The 24,492-nt window shown below is 37.4% G+C and overlaps 1 protein-coding gene across 12 annotated transcripts in view; it reads right to left on the bottom strand.

Moving 5' to 3' along the window:
• Window positions 1-2,390: 2,390 nt before the first annotated feature.
• LOC127004150 (stromal interaction molecule homolog) overlaps window positions 2,391-24,492 on the bottom strand; it is a 98,731-nt gene continuing 76,629 nt past the window's right edge. For 2 of the 12 annotated variants that reach the window (XM_050871588.1, XM_050871592.1), the window contains 11 exons: window positions 21,214-21,335; window positions 20,855-21,001; window positions 20,377-20,571; window positions 19,963-20,060; window positions 19,316-19,491; window positions 9,487-9,756; window positions 8,071-8,245; window positions 7,277-7,303; window positions 6,500-6,698; window positions 5,586-5,805; window positions 3,435-3,595 (listed from right to left, as the gene is read on the bottom strand). In XM_050871588.1, coding sequence (XP_050727545.1) covers window positions 3,570-3,595; window positions 5,586-5,805; window positions 6,500-6,698; window positions 7,277-7,303; window positions 8,071-8,245; window positions 9,487-9,756; window positions 19,316-19,491; window positions 19,963-20,060; window positions 20,377-20,571; window positions 20,855-21,001; window positions 21,214-21,335 — 1,655 coding nt within the window. In that variant the 3' untranslated portion in view covers window positions 3,435-3,569. Of the gene's footprint in view, window positions 3,596-5,585; window positions 5,806-5,962; window positions 6,003-6,499; window positions 6,699-7,276; window positions 7,304-8,070; window positions 8,246-9,486; window positions 9,757-19,315; window positions 19,492-19,962; window positions 20,061-20,376; window positions 20,572-20,854; window positions 21,002-21,213; window positions 21,336-24,492 lie in introns of all 12 variants that reach the window. The other 10 variants (XM_050871589.1, XM_050871594.1, XM_050871599.1 and 7 more) reach the window with 9 other exon arrangements.

Below are 24,492 nucleotides of genomic sequence, written 5' to 3'. Positions count from 1 at the left end.
CTCATTTTAAGGTAGTGCTTAAAACTACCTTAAAAGTACATTAAAAAATAAAAAAAAATAACTATCAGCAGCTAAGACTTGAAATTAATAGGATATATTCAGTGTTGGTTGTACTTCATTCTCAATGCAACGTTGAATAAAGATGCATGGTGTCATATGTAGTGTCATGACTGCATAACAAAATTCATGAAAATCATGACGGCCAATATTACATGTAGCAGCTATGACAGAAAAATGCTTATGTATGTGTATACTTATCTAATAGCCTAATAACTGTATAGGTTTAGTTTTTTCAAACTCCTCGTAGTTCATTAAATGTAGCCAGTGTTTGATCACGCATGACCGCTCATTGCAAAAAACATACAATTTACCCCATCTTGCATGCCTGCTATTTGCTTAAAAAAAAAAAAAAATCCTTTACGATTGTTGTATCCATCATTCTGAACAAACATACCAAAGCACAAGGAAATATATTAAGTTTTGAATTCTCCACAAATTTTTTAAAGTAGAAAAATCATGTTTTGAGATATCGCCATTTAAAGTTTTATAATGTCGGTCTCTCTCTCTCTCTCTCTCTCTCTCTCTCTCTCTGTATTTACCCATTTTCAATGATTTCCATATATTTCATATATCAACTTATACAGATAATCCTCAAAGAGCAATCAAATTATTTAAATATTTACTACTATTTATAGTGGGGTTATCGCCCTGGGGTAGCAGTATACAAACCACTCAAATGTGCCTCAACCAGTACCAATATTTCATTTACCTCACTGCTGGCCGGCCGGGGGTCATCAGAAAGTTACTTCACAGGATAGTTTTTGTTTTTTTCAGACAGCAGTGGGCACTTCCCATCCCTCCATAACATTTCCTCACCAATCACACTTGCCTAGGGCAGGTAACTGCCCCTAGGAACATAGGTTTCTGCTTGGTGGGAGGGAAGGAGGCAGGGAGCGTTATTAGGGTTTCCAAAAAGCGCTAGATACCCGGTGTTGCCAGCTCCACCCTATGGTTTTTTTTAGTTTTTTTTTTTTTTTACGTTGTTGCCTATTGCGCCGGTAGGCATCTTCCCGGTGGGGCCTGATGGTCAGCCCAAGGCTTCTTCCAGGTGGGGCCTGATGGTCGGCCCAGCCTGTTCTGACGCAGGCGAGTGTTTATAGTGGTGCCATCTTGCATGTGAACATTTTACAGAGCGCACCCAGCCTTGGAACCGGGCATAATAGCCCATACATACCCAGGAATACAGGCCGATGGCTTGTCAGTGAGTTAGACCCGTTCCATTAAACCAAAAGTAGGTGAGAGTAGAGATGACATTTTTTTTTATTTCTAGGATAGTTTTGGACAATTTTAGAATGCAAATATGCAGGAATTACTGAGGGGGGTAAAATATCGATTTTTCACCTATGCTCGACCATAGCGGTACCATAATATTTTTGTTGTTAAAGTCCTAATGGTCTGACCACATAATACTCACGATCACCAGTCAGTTCCTTCCCTGGCGGAGCTTGGAGCTTACAAGTGTCCTATTAGTGAAAAATTAATCCAGACCAGGAAAGGGTTTTACCAGTGCTGGGGATCAAACCCACGACCAGCGAGTTGGGAAAGCCACTCCTTAACCAGTCAGCTAAAGAGGTAGCTACCTCCATTCACAGAGTGAGTTGTGGCCCTGGAGGCTCACCCATCAGGTGGTTCTGCACTACACACACACACACGCACACACTCTGAGAGAACATACTTATGAAGAAAGACTGGAGAATTTGGGACTAACAACACTGGAGAAAAGAAGAGAGAGAGGGGCCCTAATAGCATTGTACAGGATACAAGAGGGATTGGAGAAATTGGACAGGGAAGACCTAGTGGTACGTGACAGAAGTGTGACAAGAGGCAATGGTAAGAAATTGAAATAGAGCGACTGTAGGAGAGACATCAATTAATACAGTTTTCCATACAGAAGCATAACAACATGGAATGGACTTGACGAGGAGACTGTGTGTGCAAAAACGATTCATGAATTTAAAGCCAAATTGGATACTAAGCATTATGGAGACGGGACAGCACGAGCCTAGTACAGCTCTTTTCCTGTATTTCACAGCTAGGTAAATACAACTAGGTAAATACAAACACATAAACAGGAGGCGGGACACAAACCCCAACTGACACCTAGTACCCATTTGCTACTGGGTGTACAGGGAGCATGGATAAAACACTGCCCATCCGTCTCCAATCCACCCGAGAATCAAAGCCAGGACTTCTCAGTTGTGAGGTGAAAGCACTAACCACTCCACTTAGCTGTGTGTGTGTGTGTTGATGGGACAATGTCATCATCTACAAGTACATATATAAAATGTTGAAACCTTATAATTTAATGATAGGAAAATCAAACACTTCAATCTCCAGCCTGAAGGTCTTTAAGTGATATTTAAGTAAAATAAATGCTTTGCCTCATCAATAGTATAATACATACACGGGAAAACACAAGCATATGAATGAGATACAGGCATGTGAGGTGTGATCAGTGAGTTACAGAACAATATTTCCTTTACATACTTTTCATATATCACAATTTATTGCTCTTCAACATTCATCATTGTGGTATAACTTTTGCTTTACTGCAAAAAATGTCATCCATACTGCTTTTTGGAAACTTCCCAAAGAGCCTATGATGGTAAATGTCTCGACCGACACCTATGCACCTTCTAGCCAACACTATATGAACAAAATATTAAAGTTGGCAGATATGATGGCAGCTATTGCAACAAATCCCCTTGAAGATTTTCTAATCCCCTATCACTTCACCCTAACACCCTGGTCAACCTGCTGAAAGCCACAGGGCTCCCTTGAATGGCATACTGGAGTCACAAGTTCAAAGTCCAGGCTGTAGAACTGTGACGGAGTGACTGAAGCTTGTACATTCTCCCAACACAGCTGGGCACATCATCACCAGTTTCCGGTCAAGGAATCCTGGCTAACACATCAACAATAACAAATATAAATAGTTTCATGTGTCTTGTCCTATGACATGCCTCGCATCAATGCTGATAACTGAGTTGGGGAACATGCACATTAGAGCATTAGCAAGTGAATGAGTGAATGAAGGGAGGAATGGAAGGCCACTGAAGGTTCCTGTAATAGACTCCCTCATCTCATCCCTCTGCCGACTGGTTACACTTCAGCCCTGAGTACTGTAAGCTGACACAAATGGTTCTCATTGTGATTTTGTTAATTTTTTAATACTTTTCCATAAATATAAAGACTAAAATAAATAAAATTGTGCACTAATATGACAATGGAAGTAATTCCCACTACCAAGATCATGGGAACTATCACAAATATGTAGTGGCTAGGTTCACATTCATTTAATGCTTTAACCTGCATTCTTTTTTGAGGAGTCTTTTTCTAAACCTTTTTGCTTTTTACTCTTTAGCTTTAAACTTCCAAGAAAGCTCCTACCCTTGCTAGTACTCTTCTTACGACCATCTGATGAGTCTGAGGAGGTACCCTCTTCCATTGGCGGTGGTGTTACCTTCTTGTTCAGCAGTACCTGTGGCTTGGGGCAGTCTAGCGCTGGCTCACTCGCGGATATCTTTTCCTTTTCCTGTAGGTGACAAAACAGGTATCACTAGTGGCTGATACATTACAAAAATCAAATTGAACTTCCAGGATAGACAGGATAAGGGAACATGAAGTGTGTGTGTACATATGTATTTTGGGTTTTTAGTATTATATGTGAGAAATATCATACTTGTCAACACTCATAGAGAATTTGGATTTGTCTACATTCATTAAAATCATAAAATATTTTGAAACATTCAGTGAGTTTCTCTCAGAGCCAATATATAAAGAGAGAACATGTTAACCCCTCTGGTACACAATGTTTTGACATATTCCTCCAAAACTGCAAATCATGGTAATATCTTTTGCAACTCTTAAGGTAATAGTAAAGGTGGGCGCATACACTATAGCTGCGTGTGGCTGCAGTGCTCATCTCCGAACTGTTGGCCTTTTTTTTTTATTTTTTTTTTTATTTTTTACAGCAAGGAAGGCAGCTCAAGGGCAAAAGCAAAGACAACAACAACAACAAAAAAAGCCCGTCAATCACTGTGGTAGGTAAGAACCAATTACCCCAGGACATGGGCCAATGTGAAATCCAGGATTGCCAGTTTACCTTCCCTCAGTTTCCCCAGGTACCCATTTATAGACCAACCCAATAGGGAGGATGAACAACTGAGTGAGCTGCACACTGACTGCCCAGGCCAGGATTGAAACCCAGGCTTGTGGAGTTGTAGCCAGGCACGATGACCAATGCTCCAAGGTAATAAAATATTTTATGCGCAAAGTTTTAAAGCTTGAATTTACACACTTTATACCCCAAATCAGACAAAATTGAAAAAAGTGTGGATTAAAGATGGGTAGTGAGAGGGAAGTGGGGGGTTACCTCCACTGCCCAGGTACAAGCTGGAATCCTCCCGCCCACCTATCCAGCACCAAATTCTGATAAGTTATAAGGAATCTACATCACAATCAAGGAAGAGCCACCACTGGCCACCAGTTTTTAATAGGAAACTTGCAATCGTTGTTCCTCAAGATTGTTAGTAATCCTGAAACATCAATGGCCATGATTTTTTATACCAGAGGGGTTGAAATGAGAGCCTTTCATTATTAAGTTTGTTGAGAGAGAGAGAGAGAGAGAGAGAGAGAGAGAGAGAGAGAGTATAAATCATCATTAAGTAACCTCATTTCTCATAGTCAAGGTGAGGAAATGATGGTGTTATGATGATTCTTGATTCATTGTAGCTGCTGTACATTTCTCACTACTTTCATATCCAGAAGCTCCAACATACTGCAGATAACTATGCTGTGCTATCCTTCAACTTTACCCTTACACTGCAATGTTAAGGCAAGCCAGGCATGAGGCTGTAAGAATTTTCCAGGAACATGTTTACCACGTACCCAGATACTCAATTCATGAATACTTATATTTCTAATAGTTTACAGTAAATGTATAGAAAAAGAAATTGCATGCTTTGTTATTAAAAAAAAAAAGACCCATATATATGGATTCACTTTGGAAATTTAAAAGACTGCTAATATAAACATTTCATCAAGAGCATTTGACCTGCAGCCAATTCAGGCGAATGTTGTAGGCTGCTCTTTTGTCTATCCAAGTAAGACTGAAGTCCTCTATTTCCCATAAACACTGTTTTTCTCCCTTTAGGTTACACCATTTTCAGGCTCAAATAATGATGTGTTTATTGCAAGCCCTCCAAATGAAAAAAAAATGCATGTAAAGCAATACTGTTGGCAGCTGCAGCTATCCTACAGAGTTACAGACTATTCAAGTTGAGAGGCATGGAAACATTTATTGGAGCGAGGTGCCCATACCTTTCTTCAATCACAGATACAAAATAATAAATTAGATAAACAGATTCTATTTTTGGTTCAATAAATAATATACTATCCTTATTCTTTCTAATGATAAAGCAAATAAATATATCTAGGATACATCCAATTTGCTGGACCAAACATACTGAGCAGGCAGGCACATTCACCTTGCCCTAGTATTACACTAATCAAATGATTCGCACCATGTAGCAAAATCTTAGACAATGAAGGGAATTTCTTAGTAAAAGGAGTCTCTTCAAGCACGTGGGCTTTTGGATGGTAAGGCAGCAGCCTGCAGCCAGACACTGAATGTCTCCTAACACCTCGTCCAAGTGGTCTCCCGCCTGTGATGCAGCCAGTGACCGAGTGGCGCCTACAAGCTGATACCTGTCTGCCACTCCCTTCCGAGGAAATGGGCAGTGGCTTCATAAGAGAAAAAGATGGTTTGTTAGTTTAGAAACCTATCTCATGCAGCTTATCCTAAGAAATACCATTCCCAAACAAAAATGCAGAAGCATGTTAGTTAGAAGAGTGCAATATAAAAAATAGAGGCTGTTCCCTTCCAGGGTAAGAAACTCACTTGAGCTGAGCATTGCAGAAGTTCTTTCTATCCACAGCACCTACTTGAATTAGAAAGTATAAGGATCCATAGAGAGTAAGGGTTAAAACTGTAGGGGCAAAACAAAAGGCAAAATTTGCAAGGGCAAATTATGTAGAGAAGAACACTGGAATCTTGTGCAATTTAGCACGTAAATCATGGGTGGACAAACTGTTACAGTAGATGACTTCCTGACCTACCTGTCATGGTGCATCAATTGTAAGGGGAGAGCCTGCATACAAAAGGTATCAGACCAAAGAGCCTATGTAGCTACCTTGCAAAAAATTAAAATAAAATGTGGAATTCTAAGGAAGAGCTGATGTTTTGGTCAATGTCAATAAATAAATATGATGGTTATTAAAAATAAATAAATAAATAGAGGAAACTTCTTGCCACTGAACATGCAAGGAACTTTTATACAGAAAAACTCTTTGGTCCTACTCACTCTCAAGGTCATGGCTGCTGCTATGTCTGCTACACAAGCTGACACCCACTCACTCAACTTAGGAAGGCTCCTACCTTTAATTTTGCCTCTGTCTTGGGGCCTGTAGTGTCCTGACTGTATGACTTGAGCATAGGACTGCGCCTAGGAGAGGGTTTCTGTTCTTTTCCACCCTCAACTGACCCATGTTGGTGCATGGAGGGTAGAGGAGAGGTGGAGAGACTCACCTGAGTAGGAGAAACTGCTCTTCCACCTTCCGAGTTCAAAGTCAGCCGACTGGAAATGATACAGATCACTGGTAGCAGATTGAAAGTCAAAGTACCACAATATATACAACATCTTAACTCATCATATGTACAAGGTAGGGATACAGAACTAGATCTAGAGTACAACTATTTACGTGCCCACAATTTCCTCAAACAGACAGCAAACAGACAGCAACTTGAATCCACATGAAGGAATGTTCAGGTTGACTACATTTTTAGTACCATGAATCCCAACATGCTGAAACAGGTGGTGACGTGCCCCTACATATCCATGTTTATTCTATCAAATTTTCAGAATGGAATTTAAATAAATAACATCATTCCTTCATAATTTATACACAACTATGCATCTGGTTGTGTAAAAGGGTATGTGTAAAAAAATAATAATAACTACCTAAATTTTAGTTGCTGGATGGTATTCTAACTCATACTTGTCAAAAACTGTTTTCTGGAGTCTGAGGGTGTGCACTATATTACTGCCTCATGTAGAGAGCAAAGAAAAAGACTTTCTGCTCAGGTCCTTGGTGTGTCTCTACTGTGCATCAAAACAAGTACTTAAATAGGAAAATAAAATAGTATCTAACCAACCTTATTTTAGGTCCCTTGTTCCTTATGCTAGTGGATGAAATGGATGAGTGCATTAGCAAATGACTATATAATCTTACTATATTATTTACTCTTCATGGTAATTAATGAACCTAAGCAAGCTATCAACTTGTAAATTCTGAAGTGATTCATGAATAAACTTCATATACTGTTACAAACACTCTTGCAACTCAATGAAGCCTTGCATCTTGTTGGTATCATGATATGTGATGGCCAAATGAAATGAACTCCTGGTCAGAGATGCAGAAATAAAGACAACACTGCATTCTGCCGGAGACTTAACATTAAGATGATTATGATCTACTACAATGGTTCATAAATCCACGTTTCTTATTTTCACTCAGCTGAAATTAAAACAACTTTTGAGTTTTAGTGTTCATATGAAACAAATTCATTTTTATCAGTCTTTAAATATCAATATAGTAAGGTTAGTGAGGAGAAATTTCTTCTTATTAATAATCTCTAAAATCAAATGATATAACATTTTAACTACACTGACTATATATAGCTACTTTTTCAAACACTACATGTCATTATAATTTTCCTAATTATATAATTAAGGAAACTGATAAAGGACTATAAGACTCAATAAACAAGAAACTGAAATGTTCGAGGATGAAACGTCTTTTACTGACTGTTTTCCCTCGGATCCCTTCCTCTGCCATCTGGAATCCCTTAAACAGTACCTGCTTAACTGACTGACTAGACTGAAAACTTTTTAGTCTATAGTTTCCTTCCCTCCATGAAAAGACCAACATCGAGCACAGAATAGTTACCTTCCCCCCATGCTAAAGCTGCTGCCATCCACAGTACACGCAGACTCAGTCTCTTCCGCTGAGGAGTCATGGAGGTCCTTGCCATTCTCATGGTCTCCTGGAGATATGCAGCCAATACTGCCTGTGCTGGACACACGGCGCATGCTCTCCCTCTCCCGTGCATGATGCATTAGGCCTGGTGGTTCACAATACAGAGATTGTTGTTAACAATCTTCTGAGCGTTCAGGATGGTATTCATAACTTATTTATTTCCAGGACATAGAGAGAAAGTAATCACTCAAGAAGGTTCTGAATTAAGTATGAATGGACTTAATTCTGTTTTTCCTAGGGGCTATGATTTCTGCCTTAGACATATTTTTCCAAACCATAACAAAAAAAATCATGTAATTAGTAAGGATATAGAGCATGTAGTTATTACTCTAAATTGCTTGTCAGATAAATTAACAAGATACGCTGGGAGTTCTAATCATTCTACAGGATGGTACATTCTATCAGTAGTTTAGCCATCCTGTTCTTTCCTGAAACTCCCCTTGAGGGAATGACTATGGTAGGAGTCTCCACCTCTTTCCATTTTATTACTCCAGTTTCACAAAATTTACACCGCCCGTTCACCTCTTTCCTTCAAGTATACTCTAATCCTATCAGTCTACCTTTCTAGTAGTCTCAGCTATTATCTGCTTTCCCACTAGAACCACACACACACCCTCTTCACAAAATCCTCATTCTACATTTTCACAAGTTGTCCGGATTACTTCAGTGCATTGGACTTAACCCATTTCACCGCTTCACAGCACACCTAATGTTCTCATATCCATTTACGTCCTCTCTTCATTCCTCGCACCATCCTACCATGTTCTCAAGCAACTCATTTTATTGCAAATATTCTTGCTTGTTGTGACCCTTATCATACCCAAGTTTCAGAGGAATAGGTTGGTTGGATGGAATAGTTGGCAGAACAATAGTGTTATTTAATTCCCTCTTTACCTCCATACTTCTCTTGCTTAACCCTAGGACATCTTTTACCCTCACTGACCAATCCTTCACTTTTCCTTAAAGCTCGAATGCTTAGGTAGAACTATTCCCTGATATTCAGATTCTTTCAACTTCATTCTTCCACCCCCAAAGCTTACCTCACACTCACATTAGGTTTAGGTGTTCCATAGGGTAGTGTAAAACTAATAACTTCAGCTTATTTTGTTCTTGATATTATATTATTATTAGTAATATTCACTCCACTCTTTCTTCTGCATCTCCTATTAAGCTCATCCACTACTCTTTACAGCTCTCTTAATTGCTACCTAATATTGCAGTTATTTTTTTTCTGCGCAGTATTTACTAGTTACTTTCTTCTAACTTCTTCATCCCTCATCCCTCTAATACAAGCAGATCAGTTATGTTGTTTAGTACTTTGTTTACCTGCTGAGTACGTGTGGCTGTGGTGCATCACACAGGACTGGGTGACTGATGACTCTGAACCAAGGGATGAGCCAGAGTCCCGAGGAATGAGCTGACTCCTTTTTCTTGTAATGGCCCCAGAGCTTCCTGGGACCTCAACCAGTGACTCCGCAGGAGATCTGACTATTCCTGAGGAGCTCAAGCTGCTCCCTGCATAGTAACTGGTTGCTCCTGTGCATCCCCCCATGGTGAGAAACATTAATGCTGACTGGCTACTTAGTAATTGGTGAACTGTTGGTCCATGGGAAGTCCAGGTTCATGTTTCATGGCAGCAATTAGGTGTAGAGTTATTCATTGCAATGATTTAAGAAAGTTCCCATTATTATGCCATTGACCACAGAGCATAAGCAGTTACCATTGACACCATCATAAATGTTCGCCATAATTGGGTGAGATTTCATATTTGTAATGTCAATTTGCATTGTGGATGCAAAATATGTTTAGAAAGTAAATTGGAGGTGGAATATACCACATGAATGTGATATTATTAAGTTTATAGAAACAGAGGCCCCATTTTTTTTGTTGTTGAAAGCATATTAGAAGAGGATTATTGATATTGAAAATTAATTATGAGATTAGAAGAATTTCAGTGTTCAAGGAGTAACACAGCCCAAGGCGAAGTGACGGGGTGGACAACGACAGCACCGAGAAAAAGAAGGAAAAAAGATAAATTAATGTCTATAGACACAATACTTTCTTTAGTTTTAAGTCAAAGCATGAAATTTATACAAGAAAGAAAAATACTGGCGACTGATATACAGCCATAAAGTGTATTCATGAATTTAGTTACTGTAAACACTGGCAGCACAGATCTACAATGATAACAATGCAAGTGATGTACTACCAATAATAATAATAAAAAATATTCCTATGGAAATGCAGTCTAATATTTCTTGAACAGCTTTATTTATTCAAGTCATATATTAGTGGTGAATTTAATCTCAAAGAACTCCAAATAAAAACTCAATTAAAAGGGGCGTGTAACTGAGGAAGATTATTGCAAAAGTAATCATGCAGGTACAGGCCAAGCAAAGACTTGTTTACAGCAGCATGCTGGCTGGGCGCTGAGGGCACGTGGGGCAGTGGAAAGCCATGCCCTGTGGTCGCCAGGGAACATCTAGCATGCAGCTTCTACAGGATGAATAATGAAGGCAGCAGGGAAAAAAAAAATGCTCATAAAGAAAACCATCACATATAAAGGTTAACAAATATAAAATCAACTGATACTCCCATGGACCAAACTGATTAAAGAACAAAATTATTTTACACAATATATATATATATATATATATTTCATGCACAACAATGCAGTACAAGGGTAAAGGACAAAAAAATTGAAAAGAAAGTCAAAATCTCTAGCTTCAGTGCTTTGCCTCAAGGCCAGCAAACGCACTTCACCACACACACACTAAAAAGAAAAAAACATCCTGCATTTATGAAGGGAGAGCTATATCCAATATAATAATTTGCTTACATACAGCCACATCATTCTCATATGATAATGGAAAAATACCAGACAGGACAAATTAATTTCTGTTCTTCTCTTTTCCATGTAATTTGGAAAAGATAATCAAATGGCATTGATAAATCCTACCATATGTATGATTTACATTCAATAATGCATAAATTTATTCTTATTTTTATTGAATCTTCGTGCACTGCCATCTTGGGAAAAGTGGGAACAAGCAATGGTTAAGGAAAAGGAGGATTCATACCATGTCCCTACACTGTGTCTCAAAGATAATGAGGTTTGAAACTTGTGCAATAGGCACATCCTTTTCTGATACTCTTAGTTTCCCTTATCCACCCTTACTCTGTCAGGTAATCAGGTGCAATAATACAACAGACCTCATCCTACCATCTCCACCAGGCTGGGCTCTCAAGCCTCAGAACTCTTCAATGAAAATTGTGAATTAACCCCTACAATAACAGGCTATGCTACCTGATAAATATTCAGGTTTATAACCCCCAAATCTATCATAACTTATATGTTTCCTCTAAATGATAATTATGATATGGTGATAAGATAAATGACTTATGAGACTATAATAACTTATTGCTATCATAATCAGGGTTGTGAAGTCATGAGATTTGGGGTGAAGACGCAGTCACAGTCTGTCAGTAACACTCCAAGAACACCAGCTCCATGTAAGAGTTGTGAACTTGCCAACAGACACATCATTTATTTTCAAACCAGTGGTAATGGGTCCAAAAATCTCAATATATATATATATATATATATATATATATATATATATATATATATAAATCTCTAGATCTATCTATATATATATATATAAATATATATATATATATCACACGGTTCACCTTCCATCCCACGGCAGCACAGCACTCACACCATGCATAAAAGAGGGACAGTGGGAGGCAGAGGGGGTGAGACAGATGAAAACAGGAAAACAATAATAATAGAGGGAAGTTCAGGCAAAATTTCTTGGATAAGGGAAAGAAGCCTGAGGCCGAAGAGAAGACAATAAGGTCATCGCTCCAGCATCGGGCATCAACCCTGGGTCCATGGCAACAACAGGGTTAGAAAGGGGGGGAGGGTATTGGATAAGGGCATACAGGGTATACAGTTTTTTTTTTATTTAATGAGATGCAAGCATGGTTATGGTGCTTTATATGTTAATATGTTTAAAAAGTCAATGTGTTTCTATGCCTTGACCTCCATCCAATTATGTCCAAAAATCTGTTTCTCCTCCTCCTTCAATCATCATCATCATCATCATCCTGATTGTCACCATCATTCTTACACAAGGCAGTGGCAGTGGAATGGTAGTTCAAGACATGCTAGAGAAGAAATCCTCGTAATAAAAACTCCATTCCAATGAAAATGCTGCTCATCTTTCTTATTTTACTTTTTACAATAAACAACTAATGACTAAAGAAAAGTGCCCAACAAACACTTTCTTGAAGAGGGCAGTGAAAGAAGTTCAATCAATAAGCTACTTCTGTTGAAGAGATGTTTTGGTGCAACAACCCTCTTGAAACTAGGAGAGAGAGAATGATAAAAAATTTACTAGTGATATGTGTCAAGGGGTGAAGATGCTGGCTATCTATAGCATTGGCAAGATAAACACTAAAGGGATAAGAATGAGCTAATGTGTCTTATATGGCATGGTTGTAGGAGGAGCGTGTATGGTGAGGAAGTTCAAATGAGCAGTAAGGATGAAAACAGCAGCAGATGGTAAGCAATATACATGGTTCACATGAAGGATCTTGCACACAGAAAGCACCCAAAAGGCCCAAAGGGGAGAAAGCAGAGCTAGCAGAAGCAAAACAAAACATCCAAATTTAACAAACTGATTTAAAGATGCAATTTGAAAGTTTGTCAATATTTTAAGTAAATTCCCAGACAAAGGCACCTACACTAAAATAATGATATTCATACTATTTGATATCATCTGAGCCCCTGCATCAGTCAAGTAATGAAATAACAACCAAAATCAGACTCATCCCATGACATAAACTTCTGCCTTGAAACAAACAACAACAACAAAAAAAAACTAATACTATGCAGCTATGCCAAGATGTGAAACAGTGCAGGATGAATGAACCATGCACCATGCTTCATTTTGTCAATACACCTTTCTTTGATGTTGCATGATGTAACCCTTTCACTGTATATATTATTACAGTAGAGCCCCATTTAGCGTGAGAATTAGATGGATGAACGCGGTCGCACTAACTGAATTCGCGCTAATTGAATAAAGCAACCAATATGAAAAAAAATATTTGGTGCACACGTGGGTCTGACTTTTGGGTTTGATAATTACTCAAAATAATCACTCACATTAAAAAAAAAAAACTACGATTGGCTGAGCTCTGAAAACACGCTTGTGATTTGCTGGGAGTCCGATGACGTCATCGCCGGCGCTCACCCGGTCAACGGCCTCGCTGTGCCTTAAGGTAGTATCACACTTGGACAATCGGCAAATCCAAATTTTCCGGGTGTGTGTCACACACGGCCAAGGTCAGTTGCCCGTATCCACATCCACAACATAAACAAAGCACTTGCCCTGTATCAACATGGCGTCGTCTGCTAAAGTAAGGGCTCAAGCGGCTTGTGCCGCACATCACAGCGGCTTGTGCCGCGCATCATGGCGGCTTGTGTCGCGCATCATGGCGGCTTGTGCCGCACATCATGGCGGATTGGCGCAATTTTCAAAATTCAGTCGTGGTGGCTGCTCGCGCTAACTAAGGCTTTCGCGCTAATTATTTTTTTCTTGGTAGATGGTGGCTCGCGCTAATTGCGGTTCGCACTAATTGATCTCGCACTAAGTGGGGCTCTACTGTGCTTCCCTTTCCTGGGCTTGAGTAATAGTGTCAAGAAGGTTTACTTATTCAAACTCTAATGTTCCTAGTTATGTTTAACAGGTTTATAACTTGATGATCAATATATCAAATGGTTCTACTACCAACAATACAGTGAATCAAGTGTCTGGCTGTCACAAGAGAAACACAAGAAACTACTTATGACCTGTGAGAGTTTACAGCTCCCTGAATCATTTCAACATAATTTGGTTTCTTACAGCATTCATTATTGGGATGCAAAAAATAAAATAATAGAGATTTGTAAACTAAAATATGCACATTTGTACTTGTAATATTATGAGGTATTTAACTTTCTAATTCATGTAAATTGCACTATAGAAGTCATCACATTGAAAAGTTTGAGTCAAAAAAATATAGATCTCTCAGTTGAAGTTATCTGACAGGGCATAAAATTTCATAAATTAGTAAAAAATATGTATTGTAAGATTCAAATAACACCATATATATTTTGAATAGACAGTACACATCAACACTATGTTTTTATGAAAATAGAGCACATTGATATGGGACATCAAATACATGAAACAAGCAGAAAATATCAACGAGGAAACATAACTTGTATTACACTATATGTATTATAGTTCCTCCATTTGCTATTGAAGAGAAAGTCTTTAACCAGACTTAACTTATCCACTGGACAGATCTGATGGAATACTTGGTGTATATTACTGCATAAACTAGTAAATGGCTGAACTGTACAGTAGTACACATTGTAGTATAAATAAACATAATAAGCATTCAATGCATGAGATTACTAAGTGTTTGGATAAGTGATCTGACACTATCAGTCAACAAGAATTACCTTTGATCAAAATTTACAATTCAATAAGTATATAATGAGAAAGCTCTCTGTGTATTTTTGTTTTGCAGTTTGATTGGCAAAATTCATAATACAATAATGGTGTAAAAAAAAGTAAGTTGATAAACTAAGATATAAGTGCACCTCCAAAAACTTTTCAAGATAATTTCCTCCCTGCAGAATTCATACATGTAAATGAGGTTATCATGACTTTATTGACAATATGAATTTTGCAAAGTGAAAATTCTTGTATAACTTTAAACACTGAATTAGCCACAAACCAGCTACTACTGCCAAAGGCTACCCAGGCTTGCCATTGTCTCCAGTTGTGGCAAGTCAGGGTTGTGATGAAAGCTGATGTAGGTGATCAAAGAATGTCTAGATCTAAATTTGGAAGATAGCTTAAAGAGAGGAAAATGAGTTTTCAAACTACAGAAGAACTACATTGTTGTATGACGTGTCGGGAAGCAGATAGGTAAACAAGGCAAAATGTTTTCAGGGAGTCCAATCACAGCTCAAAATTAGAAGAGGTGACATACGAATGGCAGAAGTCTTACATGTTTCACTTCTGCCATGTACTTGTACACGCTATATACAGAAGTAATAATGAAGTACTGAAAATTTTGTTGACAGTTTACCATCCTGTGTACAGAGGCATGGATAATTCTTCGAATGAATGTAGCTAGGCACTGCCAAAATGGGTACTTCATCCATGTTGTTTATATGTGTCAAGTGATGATGTATATACTTTTCCACTGATGTAAAATATTGTGATGCCATTGCACTTTTACAGAAATGCAGATTTAATTTTTGCTTCAGACAATGTAAAGATATGGCAGAAAATGTTAAGTGTATATTGATTACAAAAGATTACTTTAAAAGAAGCCCTGATAACTTTGCTCTTGTCATCCCACACAACATTCTTACAAAACAAAACAAAAGCCATAAAAATATAACGAACGTAGGAAACAAGAAAAAAAATAGGCATACAGTTAAATAATGAATGAAAAAAGCCACCCTGCATCACTGAATATTTGTTCCACAGATATCTCAACTTATCAAAGCATTACTGTCAAATTACTGAAACACACACATGCACGGATGCATGCACACATACACACACATGCATGAGCACAAGTGTGATGGACTAAATAGTCGTGAAAAAACACTACTAGTCGTTACATATGGCACTAGTGTTGTTAGGCTTGGGCACTGGAGGCTATAGCCATTTATGTTTTATTAACAGCCCTGGATCTAAAATATATATTTTTCTTACAAAAAAATTAAAATAGCCCTGGCTGAGGCCGACACAAAATTTAAATTACTCGCATAGATAGATCTAGTACAGAAAATTCAATTTCATACCATCCGGTTCACATTCCTATCGGTGTTGTTACTCATTCACTGCCACTCGCTACTTTGGTGAAAACCTGAAGATTACTGGGCAGGGCTAAGGCCCATACACCTCTGGCATTCGACTCCCAGCCAAGGAAAGTTGTTAAAAGTTTATTCCCCACTTCCCATGCCTAGGTCAAAAACCATTTTACAATGGTGGCAGAGGTGGGATATCCTGCATAGGCTCAACTAATCATCCCTGGAGTGCAGTGAAGATAATTTGAGTATTTGGCCCAACATCTACAGCGGTAAGGATGCCTAAAAGTTTTACCATATTCAATCAATTAAGAACAGAGCCTCCTTATATTAATGTAATCATGTGTGATTCTATAATAAAATATAAAAAAAGTCACTGTTGAAACTGCAATGAAGAATTATGGCAATTTACAAAATGAAAGAGGAGAACCCCTAGTAGACGTTGCTCAAAATCATTCCCTGAATACATAAAAAAAATACCGAAAATGGACAAGGAAGTCTCCTTCAGTGTTAAATAAAATTGACTACATCCTCAGAAACCGGCGTGACATAATGAAAAATGTAACAGTCTTCGACGAAATAAATGTTGAGGCCTTAGAATGGTTATTTGCAAACTAAAAATCAACATGAGAGGAGAGAGAAATAATTTGGTAAGAAAGCCACTTACAAACTAATGAATTTGTGCAACAAAATTTTAATTTGCAGTCAGCATTTGCAAAAGATATGCAAACCTTAACAACAATGTAAGTCTTGACACTGAAGAAATTAAGGAAAACTTCCCTGAAATTCTGCAAGAACCCGCATTTGCAGTAAGAGGTAAAAGAGAATAACAAAATCACTGTAAGCTCTCTTCAGAAAAGTAACTACTGCTGGAGACAGCACAGAATCATGGCAGTAAAATTGGCCAGAGAAAATAGAAGCAATAAAATTTACAAAAACTATACATACAAAAATGATGTGAGAGTTAAAAATGTTGAGAATCAGTGAAGTGCTAATTTCAGGTTCTAGTGTAAAAACAGTTGAGATGAAACTTGGCAAAAACATGGACAGGAAAAAACATAACAGGATATATGCCATAAGAAAACCAAACAGCAAACTCCACATACAACAGGAGTGAAATAATGAAGGTGGATGAGAAGATTTATAGTACATTATTCCATTCAAACATTCAGTCCCAAAATGAAGTAGGAATAGATATTACAGACATATTAGCTGTAATGAAAGATGAAATTGAAGAAGCACAGGGAAATGTGAAGAAAGAGAAAGCTCCTGGGGAAGATGGTATCAAAGTAGATATTTTAAAGGATGCTTCTGAGAAATTGCCATTGAAAAACTATCAAAACTTTTCACTGTATGTCTCAAGAAGAGAAAAATGCTGTCTGGAAAAATGCTTAAGACATGAAAAGAGTAAGTTCTCAAAACAGTTTACTGTCAGTTACCTACAAAGTATTTATAGAAATAAAAAAAACTGACCCATTAGATTCTACAGCCATGGATCACAAATAGAGTAAATCAGGTAATAGGGAAAACAAATGAGTACAGAAAACTGCTTTGTTTGATATTCACTGACTATGAGAATGCCTTCGACTTAGTGGAAACTGTAGTGGTGCTGCATGCAACTCTACAGCAGGGAATTGGGAAACACTATGGTAGAATTCTTGAGGACACTCACACAGAAGGAACAGCAATTATTAAACTTCATACAGACGACCCACATGGAAAAGTGCCAACAAAAAAGGAGTTAGACAGGGAAGACCGCATCACCTAAACTATTTAGGAAATTAAGAAAAAAAAAATTCACTGGAGGACTAAAAAAAATTGAAATAGGAAACAAATATTTAAGTAATCTTTGACTGCAGATGACACTGTTCTTTTTAGCGGACTAGCGGTGAACTGCTGCAAGTGACAAAACAACTAAGAGCATCTATAAGTAGGGCTAAGATGAATAGCACAATGTTCAATCATGCACAAATTGAACAAACAGTCATCCAAGAGGCAGCTCTAGAAACAGTAAATGAATATGTATACCAAGGACAATTGCTACACACAATAAGCTCACTAGAACTAGAAATACAAAGATGAATATGTGGCAGGGCTGGAGTGCTTTTGGAAAACAAGGTAACATATTGAGGGGCTCTCTACTGCTTTGATGGTGATGGATTGGGTCATAATTGATATAACAGATGATAGTGATAGACTGTGACTGGGTGACAAAAGGACAGACTGGGAAATTAATGATATAAAAAGATCCAAGGAGAGGCCATGCCGCAGATGGTGTGATGAAATTAATAAGTCTATGGAACATTTTCATTGACTTGGAACCTTGAGGAACAGAACATAAATTAATATAAATGCTTTGGAGAGGCTTATGTCTTGCTGTGAAATGATACAGGCTTATGATGATGATGATGATGATACACACACACACACACACACACACACACACACACACACACACACACACACACAAAAAAAAATATATATATATATATATATATATATATATATATATATATATATATATATATATATATATATATATATATATATATATATATATATATATATATGCACATACATACATACATACACACACGTTTCATGCTATATCTTTTCCATCAATTCATTATTTTTTCAACATAAGAAAAGATTTTTTAAAAAGCACCTGTAAAAATAAAAATAAAAATAATAAAGGGCATTCCTGGTCAAAAAAATAAATCACTACAGGGTTATTTTTCAAGACTAGAAATAAACCCACACACCTGGAGACATTTAGATGCAACAGACATGACATTTTTTCATATAATTTGAAAATTTTACTCAGCTACAACTTATAAACTTTTGATATATATTTGGGCTTCAGCTCTTAAACGAATACAGCGCTTTATTCTTTTAAGAAGTTTTTGTTTCTTCTGCAATACTTTAAATTTCAAGTAAAATCCCAAGTTTACTGTTCTTGGACCCCCTCTCTGCCAAGAAAAAGAAGTCTTTTTCAAGATCAGTAAATTACCATCAAACACACAGTAGTAAACTGATATGCCTAATAGACTCTTTTAAGAGTGCCAGTATTCATAACCTGTGTGCAATAAAGCCTTAAAATGATACTCCAAATTTAAAAATGCCATGTGAAATCAATTCACATTTACCAATTTATTAATGTGGGTTTACTTCAAAAACTCTAGAATGTTAACCAAGGTGTCACATCAATACATCAAAGAAATTAAATAAGAGATCATTGAGATGCTTCTGACCTCATGGAAGCCCTACCTATACTCGACCCGTAGGTGGAGTGGGGTGGTCCATTCACTGGTGGACACAGCATCAGCTCCAGGGCGTGGAGGCCGGGGTTGTTGGTGGTGATGCTGCAGCCAGCCAGCATCTCAATGTTCTTCCAGCGGTGCTCCCTCTCCCTCAGCTCTCGTGTCACCTCCTCCATGGTGGTTCTGAGGCACATACACCTTGAGAATGCCTCTCTTGGCAGCCATCTTCACTCCCCTCCCTCTTTGCCACCTTCCCATTAACATTCTCATTTATCAAATAATAAAGTCCTCTTGTTTAAAACCTTCTCTTCATTGTCATCCCTTCCCTTTGTCCATTTGATCTATCTACTTTCATCATTGCAATTTCTACCAATCTTCCACTCTGCATTTTTCCCTTTACATTTTACAACAACACCCTAGAGCTTTTTATAGTTTTGGATATAAGTGAAGCAGTATGTGCCAATAAATGTTTTCCAGGATCGTGATGGAAATGGAAACAAATCAGTAGATTCTTGGATACTGTAAAACCAATAATAAAGAAATCTGGTTATATAGCAGTTACAGGTATTTTTCTTGTAACATGTCCTCTTTCAACTACCCTTATAACACAATGAGGATGATTGTTGTTAATGGCAACTGCCTATCAGCACCCACCTGGCCTGGCTGATGGCCTGATCCACATTGTCCATCTTGCCATGTACTGAGGCCATGATGCCCATCAGGCTGCGGCGCTGGCGGTTCAGCTTCTCACACTGAGGAAAAAACAAACACTGTTGTAGAGCCTGCCTCTTTTAGCTATTTGAAACTTCTTCCCATAAATACGTTGTGGCAGCTACCTAAGAGAACAAACAGCACTGAGCCGCAGGACACAAATCACAAAATTCTTCAACTACGATAACAAAGCGTGTAATGCTTGTACACGACCACATAAATCTTTCCTTTACGTAAAAAATAGATGTTATCAGCCTGTTGCTCTCCGATTTCCTCAGCATTTTCCAAGTATCCTTTCTCTCTGTCAATTCATCCTATCTCCTCCTTCTGAAGTGACAAACATGTGCCAATTCTCACCATTTCTCTGGCCTGGTCAAACTGCTCCCGGGCTGCTGACTGCTTCTTGACTGAGGCGATTCTCTCCCTCTCATAGGTTAGCTGAAGCCAGTGTTGAAGGTCTAGTGGTGCCCTCCAAGGATGCTCCTCGTGATCAGCCTCCTCAAGTCCTCTCTTCATTTGTTCCATCATCATTTCATTCTTTTCTCGTTCTTCCTGTTTCGTGAGGAGAAGAAAACTAAATGGGAGCTTTAACAGAGGTATACTAACTCAACAACAGCAAAATATTTCTGAGGTACAATCGCAACACATCCTTATTACTTTCTCCATCCCATCTTGACACACCACATGCTCCAATGAGTGTATTTATGTATTTCACCATGATTTAGAATTGATTTTTTTCTATCAAACACGAGGCAATCATAGGAGAGTTGTGAAAGCCCTATTTGAAGAGTAAACTAGTGGTCTTACTTTCCATCCTAAGTTGCGGCTGCCTTACCTCCAGCTGAAGCTTCAACTGCTGCACCTCATCCGCATGATTCTGCTCTATATTATCGTTGTTCCCTTCCTTGTTGTTTACTTTTGTTGTCATGATAACCTCCAGCTGATGAAGGTTCTCCTCAGCCTCACGCAGCTTTTCCATGTCCTGCACACAAATATGAGACGGAACAGTTAGGTGACTACAGCTTCATGTTTACAAAGAATGGTGGTGAGTGCATTACTAGCCTTACAATATACTAAAGAAACAAAATACTCAACCAAGAGAAAGAGAGAGAGGAGAGGAGAGGAGAGGAGAGGAGAGGAGAGGAGAGAGAGAGAGAGAGAGAGAGAGAGAGCACTCCCTTTCCCCAATCTTACTTTCAGCATTTCACTCAGCTGACCCTCGTACTCTCTGTTGCGCTGGTAGGCCTTGAAGCAGCCGATGAGGGCCAGGGTGAGCAGGGACACCAGCACCAGGTCTTTGAGGTGGCTCCCTGTTTCTGTAGGGGCCACACACACAATTAGTGGGAGGCAGTGAAGTAGCACATGTATTCATCACCTATTACAGAAGGCTAGTATGGAAGGTGAGGGCTGTGCTACGGAAGAAAATTACACGATAGGTATATATTTTTTCACTCATATTGGAATAGGCTTATTGGCATATTATAATTGTGTAGTGTGAGTAATACTTCTACAGTTTCTGTACATGTTAGTGGTGGTGTGCATAAAGAAAAATATATAAATGGGTTAAAAAAAAGCTCTACATAGTATTATGGCCCTATCAGTCACTATTACTTCATCAAAGTTTATGTATGTAGTTTGTGGAAATGCAACTTGGCAAGAGTTTCTAAAAATAGCAACAGTAATGTATGTAAAAAAAAAATTAAATTAGCCAACAATAAGGTTATTCAAGGAAGTTATATATTGCTGGACACTACGTCACTTTGTCCATAACAGTAGAACCACACACACAAACACTATACAACTTTTCATCAGACAAAGTTATCATCTAAAAACAAGGTACATGATCCATACATTGAAATATATATATATATATATATATATATATATATATATATATATATATATATATATATATATATATATATATATATATATATATATATATATATATATAAGATTACTAGTTATAAACACTAACTGTTAATAATCAAAACAATGTCCACCACAACCTCAGGCCCACAAAGGGCACACATTCTTTACTAAAGGCATGTTTGTTTCTTGAAGCTGGTTAAGCACTTTTAAGCCTGCATGATGTTCGGGAGCAATTTCCATAATCATTCATTAGGTTACTTAGGAAAGTGAGATGACTTCACAGAGAAGCTCAGGGAACTGATATGGTGTATTAGAAAAATGAAAATTGCAATAAAACATAACTGTAAATCTAGCCTGGTACTACAACTCTACAGTAAATCAATTTTTGTATGTGTACCTGTAAGTTCCCTTTCTTCTTTTTTACTGCTCTGAGGTTGCACTGTACGTTTCCCATGTATGGACTTGATTAAGTCAGGATTGAGTACGGATGCCATGAAGGGAAACAAAGAAATAGGTTTCACACATACACACACACACACACACTTCAAAGACCTTGCACTTATGTAATGAATGTAGGTGTACCAATATAACATTACAACAAACATTTGGTTACTGTTCCAGCTGTTTCTCTGCGATATGCAGAAAATGTCAACGGTTGGAGCATACACATTCAGGGAAGCTTTGGATAGACAATGACAAGCAGTATGATATGCGCAAAATATATTAATCAAGCCAACTTATAAATGTGTACCAACAACAAAAAAGATCAGTTTTGAATGCAACACACTTATCACACACATGCCTGATTGAAAACACCCAATTTCCATAGACTACAAATTGCAATCAAGTGTTGTAATTTAAATATTTTCAAGAGAGTTTGATGCTTACTAAGTGTCCTAAAATTTGCATCAGAAAAAAATGGGAGACCATCAAATCCCAGATTTGTAGTTCTGAATGTGGGTGAGAGGCTTCACTGAACAGCGTGTATACACACACACACACACACACACACACACACACACACACACACACACACACACAGAGTCCTAGCCACTTGTAATGGGTATGTCCCAGAAAAAACTTGCACACTGCAAGAACTGTGAATAATACCTCCTATGTGGAGTCTGGGAGTAAAATGTTTGAGTACAATATAACTGCATACTTAATTTGATAGGGTTTTATAATCTAAAAATCTAGAAATCTGGAAATCTAGCATACTCTAGAAATGTATAAATATAATAGAGTAGTAAGTGTGTGCAAATACAAGCACAAAAACATCTTTCTAGTGAAATATAGATGAGTGAAAAAGACAAATGAGAGTGGAGAGCAAGTGTGGAAATGTGTGTGTGTATGTATGTTGAATGTTTCAATAAAGCAATCAAAAGGATGAAAATCAGACAAAGTAATTCAAAGTGACAAAGTTGCAAAAAGGAGGTCTGCCACACCCTCATCAGCTGACAAGTAACTAAAGATGCCCGATTTTGATTATGACAATTTGAGTTACAGAGTGCCACGATTGTGACACACGACTACATCTTTATCCCCACCATGGTGCTACAAACACACCTGTACACCACTACCTCACAGCAACACACACCACACCATCTGGCTGACACACACACCACCACACCACTTCCAGGTACTAACACACAGCCACACTTCCACCATAATGCTACATATGCCACCATACACGGCAAGCACCACGTTCACATGCAGCTCTCTTCTGGCCTTACCCACAATGCTGGATTTGAATTGAATTCCTCTAGTTTTATAACTACAGTTTTTTTTTTACAGCTGACCTCAAAATAGCCATTTTTTTTTACAGCTGACCTCAAAATAGCCAAAGATCACAAATTGTAATACTGTGAATAGCAAGGACCCATTGTCTGCGCATATATATATATATATATATATATATATATATATATATATATATATATATATATATATATATATATATATATATATATATATATATATATATATATATATATATATATATATATATATATATATATATATATATATATACATATATATATATATATATATATATATATATATATATATATATATATATATATATATATATATATATATATATATATATATATATATTTTTTCCAAAAATATTTATTTATCAATCAAGTAACAGATCATTAATTATTTTGTATGTTTATTAATCAGTGATATGTTTAATTTATTTTTTCATTGCAATATAATGTCAAAACATTTCTTTGCATCTCAGCATGTTATAGTTACTCCACCAATTTAATTATAATTAGATGATATGAAAATCACAACTAAAAATAATGTCTCATAGATCATTATGCTTTTTTTTTTGAGAAATGAAGCTTTGAAATCAGAGGTCTGAACATCTTCTGAGTTACTTTTGAAACTCTGGTAAATGATGAAACTCAAGCTGTACTGGTGTTTTGAAATTTTTAAAGAGAAATACCATGGTTTGGGTTCCAGTTAGTATTTTCTTTTCAAATGTAGCAATATACTCTTTTGCAAATTATTTCAAATATTTATCAAACTAATTTGGAAATTGGGAACATTTCAATATATTCACAAGCAAGCAGAGGGACATTTCCTGCC

The sequence above is a fragment of the Eriocheir sinensis genome, chromosome 27 (assembly GCF_024679095.1).
Source record: "Eriocheir sinensis breed Jianghai 21 chromosome 27, ASM2467909v1, whole genome shotgun sequence".
NCBI classification, from domain to species: domain Eukaryota; kingdom Metazoa; phylum Arthropoda; class Malacostraca; order Decapoda; family Varunidae; genus Eriocheir; species Eriocheir sinensis.
Note: the sequence above shows the minus strand (reverse complement) of the source record. Positions and strands in the feature narration are given on the sequence as shown.